The sequence below is a fragment of the Arvicola amphibius genome, chromosome 7 (genome assembly GCF_903992535.2).
Source record: "Arvicola amphibius chromosome 7, mArvAmp1.2, whole genome shotgun sequence".
Taxonomy (NCBI): domain Eukaryota; kingdom Metazoa; phylum Chordata; class Mammalia; order Rodentia; family Cricetidae; genus Arvicola; species Arvicola amphibius.
Genome location: NC_052053.1, coordinates 10,223,741 through 10,241,560, shown reverse-complemented (window position 1 = coordinate 10,241,560; position 17,820 = coordinate 10,223,741). Strand labels below are relative to the sequence as shown.

General features: G+C 37.2%; 1 protein-coding gene across 1 annotated transcript in view; it reads right to left on the bottom strand.

Moving 5' to 3' along the window:
• The window catches only part of Lnpk (lunapark, ER junction formation factor), a 55,236-nt gene that overhangs the window by 26,641 nt on the left and 10,775 nt on the right, over positions 1 to 17,820 (bottom strand). The window contains exons 5-8 of the mRNA XM_038337933.1: positions 8,289 to 8,351; positions 3,980 to 4,022; positions 681 to 764; positions 543 to 594 (exon numbers count right to left, since the gene is read on the bottom strand). Coding sequence (XP_038193861.1) covers positions 543 to 594; positions 681 to 764; positions 3,980 to 4,022; positions 8,289 to 8,351 — 242 coding nt within the window. The remainder of the gene's footprint in view (positions 1 to 542; positions 595 to 680; positions 765 to 3,979; positions 4,023 to 8,288; positions 8,352 to 17,820) is intronic.

Sequence of the window (17,820 nt, the reverse complement as noted above, 5' to 3'; positions counted from 1 at the left end):
ATAAGGTGATGATAGGCAATACAACTCCAAAAAATTTGTTGTTATATGAAAATTTTCTTTCTATATATTTCTATATGAACTATATAAAAAATTCATATATATTCAATCCTCTTTTTTCTCATTTTTAAATTATTTACTTTTTTATTAAGTAAATGTGTTAAAGTTTTTTAACTGTCACAAAAATCTTCATTCTCCAGAAGGAACTCATAAAAATGAAGAGATATTAATAACAGATATTCCTAAGACTATTATTTGCAAGGGAAAAAGCTCATTATATAAGTAAAATTAATTAAATTTCAAAGTTAAAACCAATTATTTATTTTAATCTCAATAAATATTCAATATTCTAACTTATCAGCGTATTCCCACAAAATAAAAGCAAAAAATATTGTTATCTATTCTATGTCATATGTCAGATTACCAAGTATAAATGAACATAAAAGCATTTAACTTTTTACACACCACCAACACACACTTGTGAACTCACTTGGGTAAATATGGATCTTTCCAACAGCAGCAGCAGTTTCTACAAAGTTATTTACCTTGTCCTGGTTTTGCGGATACAGCTGCTCCAGCAGATGGCGGCTCTAACTCCTGTCAATTACAACAATGTTCAAATTATGCAGTCCCGGACACAATGGAGAAGTTGTAATGAAAAATCAGCAGAGTAACAGTTTTACCTTTGCTTTCTTTGATTCTGGATCAAACCTTTCCAGAATTAACTTAGCTGTCTTATAAGTTTCTTTTTCCATGACTTCTTCAAGCTACAAACAAAAATTCCCATAAATTGTTATATTTTGAAATTATTATCTTTTATAAATCGTATTCAAAAGATATTAAAATCTTGGAATCAAAAAAAATAAAATCACCCCCCCTGTTTGTACTTACATTCAGCAAATGTATCTAAATACAAAGATTTCCTACGATCAAATAATTAAAATCCAAGCTTTTAAAATAGTTTCTAACCTCTAACACATTGCTTGTATTTTAGCAGCTTTACTGCAAGGAAATACCAAATATGGCTAATTGTTTACATATAATGAGGAGAATAATTACATGCACCGACTTCAATAATGGAATGTGCAGAAATCTATCAGCCATCATTATTGGAAGTTATTAGACATGACAAGCAAATGACAGGCAATTCCTCAGATTTATTTCCTCATAGCACTTAATGCTATTAATTTAAGAAGGTCGTTAGCCAAGAGCTTTACAAAATAAAATCTCTGTGCCAATTAACTGCTGTCAGCATCGATTTTAGATTATTTATTAGCAGAAGCAATTAGCTTGCTGCAAGTGCAGTGAAAACTCAGTAACTGGGAGAACAGCCATGGCTTTGCTCAAGTGACTCAAAAAGCTAACGTCCTCCCCACCCCCTCTCTTTTTTTTTTTTTTTAACTTAGATTCAAACGACTTTAGAACAAAAAAAAAAACAAATCCAACAGGATTTAAGTAAAATTTGTACTGGGTTTTACGCTCACACTAGTACTGTAATTAAAATACTTCTTGTTCCAGCACTTTACTCACTGTGCTCTCAAGTCACTTTAAAGTCTAATACAGGGGTTTGATTTTAAAAAAAAATTTTAAAAAAATAGTAAAATATCATTTCAGCCATCTTTAGAGCTAAGATCTAGTCTCAGATAGTCAGCACAACAGAAACTAAGGTGTAATATAAAATGCTTTTGGAAAACCTGAAAAAGGACCTTCTCCTTCCCAGTGACCAACAACCACTTATATTCATTATAGGTCGTGTTCATTCCAAGGACACTTATTTTAGAAAGCAACTCAAATGACATTTACTTAGCTAAAGCATAGCTTTAAAAGAAATAACCCACACAATAGAAGTTAATAGATTCCCCATTAAATGTTCAACATTTAAGAAGCTAAGTTCTGAGAAGATTAATGACTCTCAATTTAGTAAAACTAAGATATTTTACTAATTATTCCACAATTATAATAAATTAATAATGATAAATATATAATAAAGTTACTTTAATTTTATGATGTAAAATTCATTTTGGACTAGAGAAGAATTAAGAATGGATGTAGAGAAAGGGTATCACAGAAAACACTCCCAAATTAATGTCATCATGGAATATTAAAGAGTTTAATCTCTGATGCTAAAGCCTTTTAGACCTCTTGTGAAACACAACTCTCAGTAACAAGAGAGATGCTCTACACTAGCACAACAGAAGCCACTAAGATGAATATGGTGAGCGAGCACTTAAAATGTTGCATTGTGACCTATAGATTAAATGTACAGTTTTATTCCACTATGAATAATAATAACGTAAATATCAGAGTGGCAAGAAGCTACTGATTCCATCAGCATAGCTACAGGTGCAGCCTACTACTTTTACAAAGACTGGCGTATTAAGAAAATTAAGGCCGGGCGGTGGTGGCGCACGCCTTTAATCCCAGCACTCGGGAGTCAGAGGCAGGCGGATCTCTGTGAGTTCGAGGCCAGCCTGGTCTACAAGAGCTAGTTCCAGGACAGGCTCTAAAAAAGCTGCAGAGAAACTCTGTCTCGAAAAACCAAAAAAAAAAAAAAAAAAGAAAAAAGAAAATTAAGCCAGTCTCAGAGAAGCAGGTATTGTATGTTTTCTCCTGTATGTGATTCTTAGGTTTTATACACATACAAAAACATGTATAAACATATGACATAAGAAAAGGGAACTATGGGGAAAAAGGAACTAATGGAAGTGGGGGAGACCGGGGAGATACGATAAGGGAACTTGCTCAATACAATAACATACTTGTGTAAGATATGTCCTTATGTAACATAATAAATACAATAACTATATGCAAAGTTTTTTAAGATAAAAATGTTTTAAATTTTTTTTAAGGTTAGACAAAACTGTCATCTTTAACAGAGAACTCAAATCAATGCTATTTCAACACTGCAATTCCTAGTAGGTCAGCCTTAACATTCACTTGTGTCTGTTTCATTTTTTTCCTTAATAAGATAATTCTAAAGTACTAATTGATACAAACCCACTCCTCGTTACGTTTTGTAATTGTTACTAAAATTCTTTTCATACAACATGCACCCATGGCGAGGTGCGGTGCTACCACAGGCAGGCAAGCAATCAGGGACTAAAGCCTTTAAGTCAGGAGCCCAGGTGAGCTGTCATCAGTTTAGTTGACACCTCAGGTTTTTCACAGCGACAGACAACAAATCAACTCATTATGCTCCAGACACAAGTACACTAAACAGACCATGCCTGAGTAAATTCCATCTATGAGTTTCTATACAACATCACACTATCAGCAATCACCACCATTTCCACTTTAATACTAAGAAAACGTGTAAAACCACAAAGGCAAACCCCAAGACCAACTCACTTATACAGACTTTCATGTGCCGACCTCTGAGCCCCGCAGCCCTTTTCCTTACTCTAGTTCTCTTCCCAAAACACACAAGTCATTCACGAACGCCTCACAACGGGCATCCATGTGCTCACCAATGCAGGAGTAAAGCAAAAGATACCAGAAAAAATATCATAGTCTCTCATTTCAATCTTTCCATGTTGAGTTTCTCTTATAACTAATATTCCCTTTTTCCCTCTCTCTCTCTCTCTCTCTCTCTCTCTCTCTCTCTCTCTCTCTCTCTTTCTCTCTCCTCTCTCTCTCTCCTCTATACTAAAGAAACCTAAGAATGAACACAAGTATACATTTCCCCCACTGGGGCTCTAAAAACACTCTGGACACTCACCTTTATACCTCTGGCCTCTTTTTAGTTCTTCAATATGAATTTATTTGCTTACTTTTCCCAGTTAGCATAGTTCTCATAATCTAAAAACCACCACATCTAACCTTTTCCTGTATATTATCATTAACTACAAAAAAATCATGATTTCAACATCAAAATACTGTCAAAAGTGTTTCCTTGAAGAGTCACTAAGGAATAATACATAAACATTAATTATCAGTTCTTAACTTATTTATATAAATTAACTTTAGATAAAATTTAACTTACTATCTTTTTCTTCTGGGATTTTAAATACATCCAAGGCTTTCGTCTAGAAAACAAGATTAAATCAAAGCTAATCAAATATTAAGATGCTTAGATATGAGACTCAATCATCATAAATTATGAGATAAACACAAGAAACTGTCTGGGAGTCCTCTAAATTTATCACATATGCAGAGATGAAAATTATCTTATAGTTTACCCATACATTTCATATTCTGGCTTGTATTGTACATTTCAAGATTCAGGAAAAATATTAATGGACTTTATATAGACAAACTTTTTTAAACTATTTTTAGTTTATGTGCATTGGTGTTTTGCCTGCATAGGTGTCTGTGTGAGGGTGTCAGATTCCCTAGAACTGGAGTTACAGACCGTTGTGAGCTGCCATGTGGTGCTGGAAATTGAACCAGGGTCCTCTGGAAGAGCAGTTAATGTTCTTAACCACTAAGCCACCTCTCCAGCCCCTAGACAAAATTCTTTATGTTTTCAGAAACAATACTTTTACTTGTTTTTAATATTCACCACATTAATTTACAGATACTGAATCTCCTTTTATATATACTAATAAAAATATTCTATTTATAAGCATGCTACTTATTTTAATAATAAAGTTTTGAAAATCTGTATTATATCTGGGAAGAGGCTTAAAAAAGGTTATCATTAGCATTCCAAAATTAAAGATTTCTAAAATTTGCATGCTTATTTAAGTTTGCAAAGTGGAACATGAAGAATCATTTCAAAAGATATCCCTTAAGTCAAGCATGGTGCTGCACACATTTAATACTAGGGAGAGGCAGAGGCAGAAAGATTTCTGTGAGTTCAAGCCCAGCATGGTCTATGTAAGAATTTCTAGGTGCCAGAGCTACACACTGAAGCTCCGTCCCAAAATAATAATTTTTAAATAAAAATAAATAATTTTGGAAAAATAAAAGAGGGGTTGGAGAGACGGCTCAGAGATTAAGGTACTTGTTGCTCTTGTACGGGACCCTGGCTCACTGACCAGCACCCATATGATGGTTCACCACCACCCTTAGTTCCAGTTCAGGGATCTGAAACCCTCCTTCTGACCCTCACATGCTCTAGGCATTCATGGTGCACATACATGCATGCAGACAAAACACACATACATATTAAATAGAACTAAAACAAAAAAAGGAATCCCTTTACCAATGTATTGCGATTCTAGTTTTTCTGTAGAAATAATTAGTAAAAATAAGTAACTCCTGCAAGCTATTCTCTGTCCTGCATATGTACAGTGTGGCACCTCTACACCCACCATATGCCCACATACAAACACAATAAATAGATAATGTAGAAAAATAAATTCACCAGGGAACAATATTAGGACTATAGAGCAGTTATCAATACAAATTTGACTTGACAAGGATCTAGAAAGATGGCTCAGCAGTTGCAGAACACTTGCTGTCTTGCACAAAACTAGAGTTTAGCTCCAAACACCCTTATTGGGCAACTCACAACCACCTGAAGTCCAGTTCCAATGATCAAATGCCCTCTCCTAGCCTCCGCAGACATCTGTACTACATACATGGGGCATATAAATACATGCAGGTGCACATACACACACATATATATAATAAAACTTTTTAAGTGAAAAATTAAGTGTATTTAGATAGTATTTGTCAAAGATTAAGCATGTAATTATATTCAAAGAGGATAGGGTTGCCAAAAAAGTAGGATAAGGAAAAGTGTGAGAAAAAGAAAAAATCAAAGGTGTCTGAAGACAAGTGTTATTTGGACTCGGCTCACATACTCCTAAAGCAGACAGATAGTGACGTCAATGGATGCAAGGTAGGGTTATTTTAAAGTCCATCTACTTATACAACCTTATTTACATACTGAATAAAAATATTTTTAAAATATTTTTATTTTTAAAGCAAGTAGAACTTCTTAAATTACCAGAATTTTTTTATATTTTTTATATTAATATTTTACTAATATTTCTAAGTAATGATTAATGCATTATATTATTACTCTATTTAAGATATACTTCAAAATATGTAAATAGTGAAGATGAAGGCAAAAACAAAATTAAGATAGACCATGAGTTGATAACTGCTTCATTAGAATCGCAGATATTCATTAATTCAGTATACTAAATTTTGTACAGTGGGGAAAAAAAACAAAAGAAAAAGAAGCAAACCAATGGAAAGTTTATTTTTAGAAGAATGTATATTTCTCTTGTGAACACAGAGAGGTCAAGCTGGTGCTTAGCTAGGGGGCTTTTGCTGTTAGTGAAGACTAGGGCTAACGTACTGAAAGATACTCGATACTGCAGAGGAAAAAGACCAACACCAGTCCAGCTACAAGCCCTGTGGTCCACGCTGTGACTTATCTGCACAGCACTCTAGTACAACAATGGCACAAAAGCTGTAGGAGTAGCCAGCTGCTCTCTACTTAGATTCAAGGCCCACCCCACAGGGTAGAACTCATGCCAGACACTGCTCAGGTGGCCAAAATCCTAAAACCTAGGAGAAAACCAAATACTACTTACTATTGTGTTAACAGAGTGGTTTTCAACCTATGGGTCATAACTCCTGTACAGGTCAAACGACCCTTTCACAGGGATCGCATATCAGACATCCTGCATATCAGATATTTACATTATGATTCATAACAGAAGCAAGATTACAGTTATAAAGTGACAATGGAAATAATTTTGTGGTTAGCGTTGACCACAACATGAGGAATGGTATTCAGGGGTCGCAGCATTAGGAAAGTTGAGAACCACTGTGCTAAAGGAACATAGTGCAATAAAAGAACCCGTAATGGCATTCTGTCAATACCCATAGATCATAGCCTCACTCAACCATCACCAGAGAGCCTTGCTTTTGCAGTACATGGAACTAACAGAGACTCACAACTAGACAATGTTTAGAGAGTGAGGGACTTGGGAACATTCAGTCCTAAATGGGTATTCTTCAAACTCCTTCCCCCAGGTTCAGAGCGCTATGAAAGAGGCAGTGAGGAGACTCTAGAGCATGGGGATGGGTGAACACCAAGGCAACAGTGTCTTCCAACACAACAGGACAGGTGCACACATGAACTCACAGAGACCTGGGGCAGCAAACACAGGGCTTTACACAGAGTCAGTGCTGAAAAACAGAAACAGATACAATTTCCCATCCCTAAACAAAAAAGCTTTTCCAATGGCATCCTCTTGCAAAGGAAAAATTAGTTTTCTCCAATGGAGTCTTATTGGGCATGTTAACCACACTTGAGGGTAGGCCCCATGCCCAGTAATACATGACTAACACAAAACGAACTCAAGGTATTTTATATGGCCTTTTGGTCTCATATTGCTTTTTTGGGACTTTTTTGTTTGTTTTACTGGTCTTTATAGATATGATGTTTTGATTTTTGTGTTTTTATGGGTTTTGTATTTTGCATGTATCTGAGTGTGTATATGTATGTGTGTTTCTTGTGACTTTTTTGTTTTTTTGCTTTTCTTATTCTGGTTTTTTTTTAATTGCCTATTTGTTTTCAAAAGAGAGAGAGAAAGGTTGTGGAGTTAGCTAGGTATAGAAGTGGAGAGGATCTGGGAGGCGTTTGAGGGAGGAAAAACAAAGATCAAAAATATACTGTATGAAAAGAAATTTTCAATATAATCAAAATGTATAACTGATTAAAAATATTTCTTAAGACTTGAAAATCTTTACAACTTGCACATATATAAAACATACACAGAAGCTGATTCTTATTTTTATATATTCAGTTAAAACAAAGCTAAGGGCTATGAGGTGTAAGGAGAGTAATACAGTTAAAAGAAAGTCAGAAGGCCAAAGAAATGGCTCTGTAGTTAAAAGCACTGTGTTACTCTTCCAAAGGACCCAGGTTCAATTCCTAGCACACATAGACATTCATAACCATCTTTAACTAGGAGATCCAATGGTCTCCCCTTGACTCCACAGGTACCAGGTGGCATCACACATAGTATAGACAAACATGCAGGTAAAATACCCATACACATAAAATAATAAAAGAACAAAAATATATGTGTTATATTTTACTTTGTACCAAAATGTTTCCCACAAAGATTAATTTACAAAATACAATTTGCTTTTATTTAAAAAATGTTTTGTGAATTCTAAATAAGAACTGATAATATGAAAAATAGAAATTTATTATGTTCATTAAACTTTACTTTATTGTATATGCAAGAATTCTGATACTTACTATAAATCTCATACATACTATGAATCTTATAAACTATTTCATAACTAGCTTATAAATATCGCACAATGAGTTTGCTTACTTTAATATATATTTATAAAAAAATATTTGGAATTTAAACTTACTATTTCTCTCTGTTTCTCTTGGAAAAGAAGAAAATAAGCACAGTCTTATGGTCCAGATGCTAGAGAGGAAGCAAAATTCAAAACAAAATCAGAATCCATAGACTTTAATTAGGGTTAGGTATTTTTCTCTACATATTAAATGTTAAAAAAGTAGTATATTCTATGAGGGAATCCAGTTAGATTGCCTAAACTTTCAACAGAAGAGTTCTTTACCTAAACTCCATAAGGGTTCCCTTGGAATTATAAAAACTGCCTTTATTCATATGAGTTTCTTCTCTAGAGAAACCGTTGCTTTTGTCAACTTCTAAGGGATCTATGAAATCCCCCAAGACATTAAGAACAATATTACAGAATGCTTTCTTTTATTAATATTTATTTTATTTTTACTTATGTGCATGTGTCTGTGCATTTATATGTGCATATGTGTGGGTGATGTCCACAGAGGCCAGAAGAAGGTGCAAGACACCTGGAGCTGAGTTACAGTTGTAAACCTACTAAACAGATGCTAGGGATGAACTCAAGTCTCTGCAAGAGCAGCACAAGTCTAACCACTGAGCCATCTCTTCAACCTCAGGATGCTTTCTCTAAATAAGTATCAATTCCAAAGACTTTTCTTACATGTTCCCTTGCCAGAACAGGCATGTATGTTCCCTTGTGTGAACAGGCAAGAATGTTTTGCTTTTCCAAACATGAGCATTATTACTAATCCATTGGAGAGTTCTTCTTTATGGTAATTAGAATAGGCTATCTGGAGAAGGAAATGGAGGGGAGGCTTACTTTCAAATAAATACTTGATAAAAAAATTTAGGTAAATAACTCTTTTTAAGATTTCATAGTAGCTAAGCAGTGGTGGCACATACCTTTAATCCCAGCAATCGGAGGCAGAGGCAGGTGGATCCCTGTAAGTTGGAAGCCGACTGGTCTACAGACGAGTTCAGGACAACCAAGGCATACAGAGAAACCTGGCCTCAGAAAAGGGTTTTATGGTATAACTCTTTAGACTTTGAACTACTATTATATCCAAAATATTAAAAGAATTAAGAGAAACTCAAAACTAATGTCGAGGTCATCTCTTCAAGTCAATATAACACATAGAAAACAGTAGGCCAGGCGGATGGCTCTGTGGTTAAAAGAGCTGTGAACACCTGACACAGGAAGCACATGATCAGCCCACAACCCTGTCCTCCATAAATGCATCATGACATGGAACCACCCCACAAACATGCATACACACAAATGAAAAGATTAGAAATTAAATGAATTATAAAAAGCAATGAAATTAAACAAATAATAATAAAATAAATGATCTCTCAAATGAAACAGCCCAGATGGATTTACTAGTGAAATCTCCTGTTTAAGAAGCAACACTGATGCTTAAACTCTCCATAAACAGAAGGGGAACAACACTACCAAACTTTCCATGAAGCCAGTATTATCTCGATACCAAAACCAGAAAACAAGATAGAACAACAAAAGAAGAAAATTATAGGCTAGTTTTCCCTAGTGAATACAGAAATATAAAAATATTTACAATTCAAAAAAAGCATCAAAAAGATCATCTGCCACATCAAGCTCTGGCAAGCAAACAGACAAGAGGGAACTCTTATATACACTGTTGGTGGGAATGTGAGCTAATCCAGCCTGTAATTACCATGCAAGTTCCTGAAAAAATAACAAACAGATCAACTCTAAGATGGCAGGCGATCGATCCAAAGTATTTACTAAAAGGTCTCCAGTTAGTCAAGAACACAGTTGGAAACATTCCATTCATCCCAAACAAATCTCCCACAAATAACTGGCTCAAAATAAAGTAAAGATAATATATAGAAAGCCTTTTATAAAAACTAAAAAAATACATTATATTTAAAAACTAAAATTAACTTCTTTCTTATCACCAAAATGTACTAAATTTTAAACCAGAAATTCAAAGAGACCGACATACTGGATCATAAAATAAAAATCTAATCCTTAACATGAACTAACTTTCAAACTGTTTTCTCAGACTGAAAATCATGAATGAAGACATACCAAGGACTAAAAAGTAGAAGTGCTTATGTTAATATAACAAAAACAAAGACTTAACTAGACAAAGTTACTTATCTTTTTAATCTTACTACCACAAATTAGTTGTATAAAATAATGTGTTTCATTATAATGTTTCCCTTACATATGTACATATTGCACTTCTAAAAGATCTATGAAAATAGTTTTTTAAAGGTATGGCTCCTTTCTAAAAATTCACCCACTAGACAGCATCTGGGGTTGGGGAGACTTCAATATCTCATCCCTACACAAAAGTCAATTAAAAATACATTACAAACCAGTATAACATATTTCTTTGAAAAAGCTTAGAAAAAAAAAAACACAAAAGGAAATCTCTGGGGCATATAATTAAGGAAAAGGTTTCTTACAAGTGACAGAAACACAATAGTCATAAAAATAAAACTGACAAACAGCATCTCATCAAAAAAAATTTAAAACTTCTGTCATGGAATCCTTGAGATGGGGGAAAAGGTGTTTGCCATCAAGCCTAAAGACTAAGGATGATCCTCAGGGCCCACATGGTGGAGGGAGAGAATCAGCTCCTTCAGTTGTTCTCTGACCTCCACACACGGGTGTGTTTGTGTGGAGAAAAGGAAATAAGGAAGGGGGAATGAAGGAGGAGGGGAGGAGGAAGGGAGGAAGAGGTAGGGTAGCCAAATGAATGAATTTACTTCAAAAAGCTGCCATGTTTGCCAGTGTTCTAACTAAACTCAGGAAATATCCAGCAGTAAGGAGCATGAAAACTGTGTGTGATGGTTTGAATAAGAATGGTCCCCAGGGCTGGAGAGATGGCTCCAGAGGTTAAGAGCACTGGCTGCTCTTCCGGAGGTCCCTGAGTTCAATTCCCAGCAACCACATGGTGGCTCACACCACCCATTAATGAGATCTGGCGCCCTCTTCTGGCGTGCGGGCATACATAGAGGCAGAATGTTGTATACATAATAAATAAATAAATCTTAAAAAGATTTTTCATAGCTCATATTTGAATACCTGGTCCCTAGTTGGTGGAACTGTTTGGAAGGGATTAGGAGATTTGATCATGTTGGAGGAGATGTGGGGGTGAGCGCTGAGGTTCCAAAACACCCAGGCATTTCCAGTGTGCCTCTCTGCCTCATGGCTATTTTCTCAACATGTGAGCTCTCAGCTGCTCTAGCACATCCCTGCCTGACTGCACAGCTTGCACAGACTAACCTTGGGAACCAATGAGCCCCAAATTAAACTCTTTCTTTTAAACGTTACCTTGGTCATAGTATTTTGTCACTGCAATAGAAAAGTAAGTAGGATCAAAGTAACCATTTTGTTAAAACTATTCTTAACAGCTAACTGAAGTGGGGAAAGAAAGAAAGAAACGAGAGAGAGAGAGAGAGAGAGAGAGAGAGAGAGGAGAGAGAGAGAGAGCGTAGGGAGGGAGGGAGGGAGGGAGGGAGGTAGGGAGGGAGGGAGGGAGGGAGGTGAGGGAGGAAGATGACCACTTTTCTCAGTTCCCTTGCTTAAATTTCTTCCCTCAGAGTCCCAGAGAAAACAAAACAACAAAAACGATTTGATTTAATTAAAAAACAAATCCACCATGGAAGAAGACAATGGTTTATTCCTCTAGGGAAGATCAAATTTTTAAAGTTATTAATTTCTAAAATTAGAGGGAATAAAATGTCTAGGAATTTTATTAAGAAAGGAAATGAAGGATGGAGAGAGGGAAGGAAGGAAAAGAAACAGAATATGTCTGAAACAGTGGCTTATAATATTAAAAGGTAAGTAGCTGAGGTTATGACTAAGTGAAAGAGTGGTTGTCTAGCAGCATGGGCTTAATGACCACATACACACACAAAACATCTAAAAGTTGTTCACTTTAAAATGAACCAATTAGAGCTAGACTGTAGTGATATTTTGTTTGTGATCTAACAAATAAAACTTGCCTGAAGATAGAGTGCTGAGGTAAGCTACTAGTTAGCCATAGAGGCCAGATGGTGGTGGCACACACTTTAATCCCAGCCAGCACTTGGGAGGCAGAGGCAGACAGATCTCTCTTAGTTCAAAGCCACCCTGGACTACACTGGATTGAATCCAGTCTCAGAGGAGAAACAGAGTCAGGTGATGGTGGCTCACAGCTTTAGTCCCAGCACTCGGGAGGAGGTAGACAGGAGTGATGTGACCGAGCAGAGAGAGGAATATAAAACAGTGGAGGAAACAGGAGCTCAGATGCAGTCCGATGCAGTCTGAGGATTGTAGAGACAGGAACCGCCCCTTCCCCTCGGAGCACATGGTAGAGTAAGAACTCTCTAGTGGCTGACTGTTTTGCTTCTCTGGTCCTTCAGCTTTCCACCCCCTAATATCTGATTCTGGGTTTTTATTATTAATGCCAATTAGAATTCATGCTACACTCAATGCAGTTCAGTCATAGATAGACTATTTACCTAGCACACACTGAGGCCTTGGGTTGGAGACACACACACACACCCCAAGCAGGCCTGGCTGTTCACGCTTTAATGGCTCCTTGCCCTTGAGAGGGAGGAAGGGGAGGTATGGGTGGAGGGAAGGGGAGGGGAAGGGGGGGAAGGGGGGGGGGGGAAGGGGGGAGGAGGAGCGGAGGGAGGGGGAGGAGGAGGGAAGGAGATGGAAATTTTTTAAATATAAAAAAAATAAACCATGAGAATGAAAAAAAGAAAAAAGAAACTAAAATAGGAAAATCTAAGTTCCAGGCCTTGTCTAAGCTACAGAGTAACTTCAAGGTCAGCCTGATCATTTGAGCAAGACCCTGTCTCAAATTAAAGCTAAAAAGGGTTTGAGGATGTAGCTCAGATAGAATGATTGCCTAATACATACATCCCTAGCACCCCTTAAAAAAATAAACTACTTATGTATGCATGTGCATGTACGTCTGTGTGTCTGTATAGCCAACTCAAACAGGTATGTAGACATACCTATATTCACAGCATTCAGGAGGATTACCAGTTGGAGGCCACCCTAGACTAGACTATGAACTGAGATATTATTTCTTTATTTCTTGAAGAAAACAGATCAATCAATTCCAAAAATAATGTATATCTGCAAAAATAAAATTTCTAAGTACCCAAACTTTCCCTCCTTGTGGCAAAGCCTAACGATGCCTATGACACAAGCATTACATTCTGAGTATAATTTAGTGGGTTAGAGGGTAGAATACCTGCCTACCGTGTGTGAAGCCCTGGGGATTTGAGCCTTAGCACTGAGCATGGGAAGCAAAGAGGGTTAAATCTTATGCCGGAATACACCCCAGAGGTAGAGTATTTGTTCAGTATGTATAAGGCCTTGGATTTGATCCTCAGCACTAAAAAAGCAACGTTTAAGTTTAAAAGAATTGAAAAAAATATATATCCACTTAAGTCTATGTTCTAGGAAACAGTAATAAACCCTAAAGTTCACCCGTCTTATAAACAAGGTGAAGACGGAGCACTGATACCCTACCACCAAGGGCAATTCAGCAACAGCTGTGACTGCGAAGGCTCTGTCTTGGCCCTTGACCTCTATAGTTGAGCCAGCGCCAAATACATAATAGAGATAATGGTCACATTTCGGACATATCAGACAAATTTCTAAGTGGTCTAATCAATAAAAATATGAAGAATAAAGCAATACATTTTATTACTCCTTCTGCTTCCAATACATGAAGTAAATCCTAGTCCAGCCGTCAGAACTGTTCTCTAAGAAAAAAAGGCCAATTAAACTTAAGTAATAGTTCCCACTACCAATAAAATAACCCAGGTGATAAGTCTTTATTTACCCTCAGCATCCACTTCCACACCTGCATTGTTTCATGCTGACTGTCACTGCCTGGAAAGACAATCTATTCCTTGTTAGGTAACTTGGCCTGTGCTTCCCAAAGTGAAGAGCTCACTGAAACAGAAGCCACAACAGTCGAGAAGGAGGTAACAATGAATGAGACGAAGTGAGGTGGTTCTGCAACTTATCAAACCAGAACGCACTAACTACAGTGACACACAGCAATCAGAGAGCACAGTAACCAAATGCTTCATGGGTAGGCAAGATGACTCAGTAGGCAACAGTTCTTGAAGCAGAGTAGGATAGCCCGAATTGAATCCCCAGGACCCACATGGTAGAAGAGAACTGCCACCCAATAAGAATGTTATTTGACCTAAGCCCACATGTACAAACACACACACACACACACACACAATGAATGAATTTAACTGTTCTAGTTGCCTTTCTGTGGCTGCTAAAACCCACTAACAAAAAACAACTGAAGACAGGAACGCTTTATTTGGTTTACACTTAAAATGTCACATTCCATCATTAAGGAAAGTTGGGGCAGGAACTCAAACAAGAACTCGAAGGTAGGAACCGTGGGGGAAAACTGTTTTCTGGCTTCTGCCCAGGCTCATGCTTAGTAGCTGTCTTCAGGCCAATCTGATCTAGACAACCCTTCAAGTGAGACTTTTCTCCGATGACTCTAGGCTATGTCAAGTTGACACTTAAACACTTAATGAAGTTTTTCTACTTTTAAAAATGATTCAGGCTAAGAATATAGCTCAGTGGAAAGTAACTCATGCACTGGGTTCCATCCCAGGATCATCAAAAATAATTACTATAATTTTTTAATAAAGTGATTTTTTTCAAAAGGAATTCTTATGACTGAGTAACAGATCCAGCAAAGCACAATTTGGGGCAGCAGTTGGAATTAGTGGAGTTCTCTATCAGGAATCTATAAATTACCTCTTATAATCAGAAAATCAACTGCTCTATAGAACTGAATGTCAAGTAAGAGTATTTTTCCTAGTTTTGTGAAAATATTTAAATCAAGTAAGTATCTCATACTTTTAATCTTTATTTTCTCCCTGTTTTTTATGAAAAATATAAAGGAAACAGTATAAGAGTTCAGGATTATAAGTTCATCTACTTGAAATTTAAAAAGATCCAAAAGACTTCTAAAAAGAAGGGAAACAATAAGCTAAGAGCGAGGCTGGGAGCAGAGCAGAGACAGAGCTCTAGCCGAGGGATGGCGAGGCCCCACAGCCAATGTCCAGAGCTCAGAGACAGAGCTCTAGCCGAGGGCATGGCGAGGCCCCACAGCCAATGTCCAGAAGATTAACTGCAATGTTCCACATGAGCTCCATTTCAGTTCTCAGATCTGAATATAAAAATAAACTTGTTCACCTCTGCACATGCAAAGTTGATTATTTTATGAGTTTGGGAGTTCAAATTTAGAAATATGTCCCAGGCTAAATGCAAAACCAAAACCTTAAATTTCTTTTTCTACATCCCATTTTCTACTATTATATTGTATCAGCTTTAACTTCCAAAACATTTCTAAATTATTTATTAACTTCTGATGTTACTGAGCAGCCCAATCTACCTTTATCTTTAGATAAATTTACGAAACCAAGCATGGTGGTGTAGGCCTTTAATCACAGCACTCGGGAGGCAAAAACAATCAGTCTCTGGGCTTGAGGCCAGCCTGGTGTACACAGTGAGACCTAGTCTCAAAAGTAAAACAAAAGAACTTACATAGCAGCTTCCCAGGTATTGTATTTTTTCCTCTCCTCTTCCCAATCCTCACGACAGCACGTAAGTGACCCTCTAAATGTAATTTCTACCGTGCCTTTCTTCCACTACAGGAGCTTCCCATTCCGCCCACTACGAGATGCTTCCTCCCAGCTTTGACTGCCTGATTCTCCATGCTCACTTCACAGCATCCTCCTCTCTGTCACACACCCCAAACACGCCGCCTCTCTGCCCTCACAGAAGTAGATATTCATCGTCAGTCTACACATGACTGCTTTCTAGTTAGAAACATCGTCCCGCAACTAGCAGACTTTGTTTTTTTAAATGTAAAGTATACACTGATGGAAAAAATCCAAACACTACCAGAAAACATAGAATAAAAGAACTACTTAAAAGTCTACCATTAGAAAGATTACAATAAGATTTTGGGAATAATCCCTTATATGTAACTTTGTAGGTATATGTGCCACTATATGCTATATATAGTCTTCACAAATTTCAACTTTTTCTATACTTCTTCTTCAATTCAAACACCACTTCCTAAAAGAAGGCCTCCCAGGACCTTTCTCAAGAAATCTATTTTTTTAATCACATCATTTGACTTCCTTCATTGCACATATTTCTCTCCAAATAAACTGTGTCTTTGTTAACTTCTATTTTTTGTTAACTTCTATTTGTATCTATCAATTATAGATGAACTCAGGTTCCATGAGAGCAGAATCTTACCACGACTTTTCCCATCACTACAGTTTAGACCACTACCTAACACATTGCAGATGACTAACATTTATAAAGAGATTATAGCTTTGGCAATTGTGTGTGTGTGGGGGGGGGGGGGGTACTAGGACCTGAATCCAGAGCCTCACATCTGCTAGCGAATGTTCTACTAAGAAGCTATAGCTTCCCAACACCTTCGTAATTTCCGAGACAGGGTCTTAGTAGGTTGCACATCCTGAATCAACTCCCCCTATAGTCTAGGCAGGCCTTGACCTTGTGATCGTCCTGCCTCAGCCCCCCAAGCAGCTGGGACTAAAAGTATGACTTCATTAAATATCTTCTATTGAAGTTTCTCTAACTTCCGTACTCATACTCAACCATCCATCCGACAGCCCCAGCTGGAGAATGAGGGTCTACCAAACCCTCTCCTACTCATAGTGTTCACTACTGTGATGAATGATAATAATCTCAACCAAACATCCCAAACTAGAAACCTGAATTTTATCCTTCAAATGATTCTTCCTCTTCAGCCCATAATTAGCCAATCACCAAATGCCTCTCAATTCTACTTCCTAAAGCTCCAACACATCAATTTCGTTCAATCCATCTGCTCTTCTCCCACCCACCCAATACAAATCATTCATCATTTCTCTTTATCAACTATAATATCCTTCTAGCTTCCTACTCTAGATCCACTCTTACTTCCTTCTAATTTATTAGATCTATACTCTCAGAGGCTACGATGATGTGCTGGTTAATCTTGTCAGTTTGGCTGGATTTAGAATGACGTAGAAGAAAGACATCTGGACATGTCTGAGAGGCTGACCTAAAGTGAGAAAGCCTGCGCTGCACATGGATAGACTGTGCTCAGGGCTGGGTCCCCGACATAATAAAAAGGGAAATGCCCAGTGTAGCAATAGCATTCACCTCATTCTGCTCAAAACCGCACAGCCTACAGCCATGGCTGCAGCTCCTCTTGCTGCCATGCCACAGCACGTCACACATATCCACTCTGCAAGTATAAAATTCAAACACCGACTTTACAGGACTCTGTAGAAGACAATCCACAGACATCTTCCTAACACAGTAATCTAGACAAGTGCTGTGCAGATACAATCACAGCAACTGTGCAGATACAATCACAGTTATTGATTTTAAGTGGAAGACTATCAGGGATTACCCAGGTAAATCAGAGTCGACCAACAACCTAAGTCTGCAGTTCTCCCGCAGAGACTCCAAATACACTTCTCTCTGACCCCTGGAGACTCACTC